Source organism: Diachasma alloeum, unplaced genomic scaffold, assembly GCF_001412515.2.
Source record: "Diachasma alloeum isolate Michigan unplaced genomic scaffold, Dall2.0 Dall_scaffold_02535, whole genome shotgun sequence".
Lineage (NCBI taxonomy): Eukaryota > Metazoa > Arthropoda > Insecta > Hymenoptera > Braconidae > Diachasma > Diachasma alloeum.
This window is the reverse complement of record NW_021682254.1, coordinates 44,965-51,256: the sequence shown is the minus strand read 5'-3', so window position 1 is coordinate 51,256 and position 6,292 is coordinate 44,965. Positions and strand designations below refer to the sequence as shown.

At 35.0% G+C, this 6,292-nt stretch overlaps 1 protein-coding gene across 1 annotated transcript in view; it reads right to left on the bottom strand.

The window, feature by feature from the left end:
- LOC107046859 (dynein beta chain, ciliary-like) overlaps nucleotides 1–6,292 on the bottom strand; it is a 57,077-nt gene that overhangs the window by 30,815 nt on the left and 19,970 nt on the right. Inside the window, exons 25-27 of the mRNA XM_015269581.1 lie at nucleotides 4,421–5,000; nucleotides 2,738–3,008; nucleotides 1,255–1,517 (exon numbers count right to left, since the gene is read on the bottom strand). Coding sequence (XP_015125067.1) covers nucleotides 1,255–1,517; nucleotides 2,738–3,008; nucleotides 4,421–5,000 — 1,114 coding nt within the window. The remainder of the gene's footprint in view (nucleotides 1–1,254; nucleotides 1,518–2,737; nucleotides 3,009–4,420; nucleotides 5,001–6,292) is intronic.

Below are 6,292 nucleotides of genomic sequence, written 5' to 3'. Positions count from 1 at the left end.
TAGGGGAGGGTGGGGCAAAACGGCCCCCCTTCAATTGTCAATAACTTGTGAATGACATTGTGAAAATTCCCAGTTTCAACTTCATTTTAAAGATAATTTTTCATTCTTCAAAACGAGCTCTAACTCATCCCAATCGGATTATTGAATCGGAAAATATTGATGATTGAAGGGGGGCCGTTTTGCCCCATCCTCCCCTACTTTGGCCATCTTTTCTCCAGTGAAATGCTTTTCTACTTTTGTATTATGACATTTTACAATAATTTTGTTATTTAAATCATTGTTTTATAATGATTTTGTTATTTAAACTTGGCAAGTCTACATTTTAATCGCGATATTGAAACGTTAGAAAACATTTTAAAAGTCTAAAAAAATTAGAAAGTTTATATAATTGTTCCACAAATTTTAGTTATCAGAAATAAATAAAAAATTGCAATTTTCCGCCATAAAATTCATTTGTTCGAAATCATTACAAATTTATTCATGTTATCGTTCAATAAGGTTTCTGGAAATTGAAACAAATTTAGTTATTTACTTATGAACAACTAATGTTTCAAATAATAACAGTTCTCTGCAAAATTAATGTATTTAAACGACACTGAATATTCAAGATTTTTTTGAAATTTTTCTCATGCAATTCAATTGACAAATTTGATGATTGAAACTGGTTGAGCCTGTAGTGTGGTCTGAATATCCTTAAGAAGTTGTCTTTTACGCTATCTGAAGTGTATTTTACGCTTGAAATTGGAGTGTAAATTACTCTCAAAATCATCGTAAATTTCGATTACATAAACGTAATTTACGATTCCATATTCGTAAATTACGATGATTTTTTCCGTACTTCGCGTTTAGTTATCCGTAATTCACAACGAAGGAAAAAAAAGCTGTCTAACCCGTAAAATACGATGTTTTTTAGTAACTTAACTATAAAGTTAAGACATTTTTGAAACCATAAAATTTTAACCATAAAGTAAAAGACATTTTTGGGAAGTAATTTAAGTTTTTATTTTGACCGTAAAAAAACCTTTTTGAAGCTTAAATTCCGATTTTCATGGCGCAAAGTCTCCACCAGCCATCATATTGGTTAAGCATAAATTATGCGTAGTAAAACGTAATTTACATTTAGGTTTTTCTGTGTGTGAGATCTGCCTCAATATTAAACATGAAAACACAATCAGTCGTGTATGAACAGTTTGAGCCCCATTAAATTTCGAGTTAACGCTGAAAATAGGCATATTACAGCTGAATATGATGTACCTGAATAAAGTTTTCAAATTCTCCGGCAATTCCGTTCGCCCAGCATACCCCGGATTCATCGTAATGAACATTCCAACGGTATTAACAATATTCAATTCCTCCGCAAAAAACAAAAATTTTCTCTTTCGGCTTTTAATTCCATCGAGCACGCACTTGACTTGCACAGCAACAACAGACAATACTTCCACCGATATCCTGTTGAACTCGTCGAAGCATCCCCACGCGCCAGTTTGCGCGAGGCCCTTGTAAATGTTTCCGCAGGACTGGAAAATTCGCCACGCGGAGGCAAAAGTTAAGCAAAAATCAGGGATAAACATACACCAAAAAAAGCTTTATTTTGAGACTTTCAAAGTTTTAAATTAAAAGGTTTCACCAAAGTCTCAAGTTGAGACTTTCGAAACTCTCAACTTGAGAATTTCAAGCTTCGAATTAGGCATGTCCAGCCAAAACCCACATTATTCACCATAATTTTAATATTGTCTCATATGCCAGGTTCATATTTGAGCCGCACGTTAGTAATAATCTTAATCCTCCCATCGGGTCATCCTAGTGAGAAATTCATTTCTGAAAATCACTTCTTGTAACATTATGCTTAGGGAAGAAACGTGACCGTGTGAACTTTGATCGAGATGTTGCATGGGTTAGACACTCAAGATATTGAAAAAAAACCGCAAGCCATTTACTTTAGACTATGGAGAATCTATCGCCGGCGAGAACAAGTAGGGGACCGNGTTAGACACTCAAGATATTGAAAAAAAACCACAAGCCATTTACTTTAGACTATGGAGAATCTATCGCCGGCGAGAACAAGTAGGGGACCGGGCCATATAGGCGTGATATCTTCGATTGATTTTCGAATTCCTCTAAAAAAAATTTGACCGCCATTACGAGTCGAGCAAGGCGACAACACCGCACAACAGCTGATCGAGGTCGGTCAAGTCGGTGACGATAATTCAGTGCTGGAAGCATATGGACACGTATAACACACACAAACATTCATCTCACTGTTACAACCCCACTACTAGCCGAAGCGTGCGATGTTGCCCGATCAAAATTCGACTGTTACCACTGCAGTCACAAGTCCTCCATTATCTATGAACATTTTCTTTAACTATTATTTTTGAGACCGGAAAAGTACCCCATAACACTTCTAATTTGATGAGAAAAATAATTTCCAACATGAATGATTCATTTAGTCAATTTCATTTTTCTTTTCGACTGAGTTGTCCACTCGATAAGTTAAAGCCTTTTGCCTCATTTTAAGACCTTTGAAATCCTAAAATAAGGTGTTATTTATTTGAGTGTATAAAATCCATAGAGATTTTACTCTATATCTACGGAATAAACGTAGAAGAAATGTTGAATTTTCTTCGCTTGCTAAAAAAAGTCAAAAGTTATCCAAAATTTAATTCACGCACATAACTTCCCTTGATAATCAGCACAAGACGTATTCATCGGTATTTTAATCCGAATAACAACTCACTTTGTAATCCATTTGCTCCGAGCAGTTGAATACATAAACCATTTGACCCAGCGCACGCCCCAAATCTTTGGTAGTCTCTGTTTTCCCTGTTCCGGCGGGCCCTGCTGGCGCTCCACCCATTACTAAATGCAAGGATTGAGTGAGGGTGATGTAACATCTGTCTGTCAGCGGTGTTATTACTAAACGTGGAACATTCCCTAAGTACTCGTAGGCGTATGCAAAACTTGCGTCGCAGATATTGGCAAAACAGTCGCCAAGTTTATCGTCCCATCTAAAGAAAACACACCGTAAAAACAACAATTTTGAGGGAAATTTACATACATTTTTTGGCATATCCACAGCTGAGGCTATTTTAATCATGATCTGCATGCGATGTGAACTCTTGTTAATTAAAAAACCATTTTATTTTCGGAAGTAATTTCATTTCAGGATGAGATTGATTATTCAAGAGGGAATTGCTTTGGGTGAATGCAATAGAGAAAAGCATCACGAGTGAAAAAATTAATAGATGAACCTAGGTTTTCTCTAAAAATTTCTATTGAATGATTGAATTTTCAAAACCTATTAAGGGGAGGTTTACCTCGAAATAAATTTTACGTTTTTCGAGAAAGAAAAAAATTTAAAATACTATTCTCCGCATGATTTTTTTAAATTGAAAAGTCACCTTGATAAAAATCTCCAAATGTATTTTTTATAGTTTTCTGAATATGATCTGAAATTGTTGCTCCTTAATTATAAAAAATGAGAGAGAATATAAGTTTTGAAATTTCAATCTTCTATAAAATCTATAAAATGTATTGTATCTATAGAATTCTTTTCTATAGAAAATCTTGGATGTAAGTTTTTTCCACTACATTTTTAATTGCTCCTTGTAATAAATTTCAAGGACAAATACTTGGAAGAATCACGCCCGAGAATTCTTGAAGAGAAAATCCCAAACGAATAAGTCATGTAGAAAAATCCACATCTATAGATTATCTATAAATCAACATTTATAGATTATTAGTTCATTTTTCTATAAACAAATATCTATCAAAAATGGAGAGGGACGTTACATAAAACATTTTAAAAATCTGAAAAAAAATTAAAAAATTTATTCTTCAGAGGAAAATTGCTGAAATAATTAAAAAAATACAATTTTCGAAGATGACGAGCCTTTTCCATAAATAATTTATATGCAATCAGGTGTTCAAAAGCATAAACAATTTCGATTATTTATTCATGAACAACAAATGTTAAAAAAAATAATTCTGTGTAAAATTGATGTAATTTAAACGACACTGAATATTGGTGATTTTTTTAAAAATTTTCTTACGCAATTAAATTGACAAATTTGCTGATTGAGAATGATTGAATCAATATCGTGGTCTATACCAAACTGCAAAAGATACTTCGATGTTCTTAAATGTAACCCACACTGATACAACGATTCATTTATGCCAGAGAGTAATTAACAATTAACGAATAATAGAGTTAAATATGACCAAATAAATATTCGTTAATAATTAACGAAAGGTTCATTTGAAAGGTGAAAGTCGAGTCAAGCAAGCCTCCCCAAATGTGCATTTATTAACTATGTATTAACGAATGAACATTTGATGAAACCGAAGGGACCTCTTCTCCAACCAAATCCATTCGTTAACAATAACTAATCCTCTCCATCAGTGCAAAAATGTGACAAACCTGTGCCTGAGTTGTGACTGCCACTGAAAGCTCGAGGAGCTCTCCGCCCTCATCGAAATCAACTTAGCCACAACGTCCCTGGCATGCACATCAATAGTGCATATCGTCATAATTTTTTGCCTATCATTCTCACTCAATTCCCCACAGAGAATAGTAATGAGCACATTGAGTTGATTAATCTGCTTCTTCTGGTAATCTTTCAGCGAGTTTTCAAAGCCCTCCTCTAATCTTGCGAAAGCCATATTCACCTCAGTGGTCCACCAAATTTGTGTACCACAGAGTGCTGGCTGTGCTTGATAATCCATTATCCAAAGTTCACGAGGTTTTTCATCGTACGTGGCAACAGCTTGGCTAAAGTGATAACGTACACTTCTTCGCATAGCATCAGTAACACGATTCAACCATACCTCCACTTTTCCACTACAGTCGCAGGCTCCATACATATCCATTTCCTCGCCATCTTTCGCGATCATTACGTTGGCGATCCTTGAGGATTTTCCACTCTCTATTTTCCATTTTAAATTTGCGATGGAGTCGTATAATTTGGATAGGTGTTTGCAGACTAATTCGGGATTATTTCCTGAAATATAGCGTCAGGTGTTGAGAGAATCAATTACACGGAGAGACATATTCAAGAAAAATTACGGAACATTTCACGTAATCCGCAAGCGAGAATCGTTTTCAGGGAATTTCTATAGGAATATAAGAGAATAAATCTGAAACGTTCAGTAAAATTTCGGGTCTGTCACCGAAAAAATACGAAAAAGTCACGTAATTTTTCTGGAAGTTGTAACATCTAACAGAAACTTCAAGACTTATTATGCCTCAGAACATGAAAATTCTGGGATGTTTAAGAATTTTTACAAAAAGTTCCGGAAAAATTACGGAACGTGTTGTTAAAATCTCATCCTCACGGTGACTCATGGCTAGCCGTGAGGCGTCGGACGGATGAGTAATTTTCACGGAACAGATCGTAGAATTTACGTGACGATTGACACTTTTTATTGAATTTTACTTCGCTCCCAGATTACCTTTCGAAACTTTTTCGACTTTTTCGTCTTTTTTCTGGTAATTTTTATTGACTATTTCTCTCCGTGTACCACTGCTGAGATTTTCATCCATTTTATTTTAGATTTAACTCATGCATTGCTGAGAATATCTCAGATTAATCATTTAAGGCATATCCCGAGACAATAGCACACAAGTTAGTCAGTACTGTGGATTTCCAGAAAAAATTCTAAATGACTTAATTTATTGCGATCTCATAAGTTGCTGAGTTTTTTTTCTCTCGTATACACTTTCTGGTTTTTACGATTTGTTCCCTTTCCACCCACGAACCCCTGTACCGCATTCGCCGAAGGACAAGGGAAAACCTCATTTGGAAAACCTCATGAGGTTCTGTATCGCCGATCGTGGAACAAATATGGATTCATCCAACTCAATAGCAAAACGGTGAACAGGGTTAAATCGATTTTTAAGTATCGGCCGGTTTTTGATGAATATCTCGAAATCTAAAAGAGATGCAAAAATTTTTGTCATGACCTTTTTTGTGGAGCCAATTGAGGGTTATAAAAAAGGTCATGAGAAATATTTTGCTAATTCTCTTGGATTCCGAGATATTCATCAAAAACTGACCAAAAGTCAAAATCAACTTGACCCGGTTTACCGCTTCGCTACTGAACTAATTTACCGTTGTCGAGAATATCTGCGATCAATCATTTCTTTCGATATTTTCATACAGACTAATTCACGATAGTTTCCAAAAATAAAAAGTAGGGTGTCGAAACGATCCATTACATCGTTTCTGGGAATATCCAGGATGAATAATTTGACGATATTTTTGCGCAGTAACAAAATTTTATTTTGTAAAAA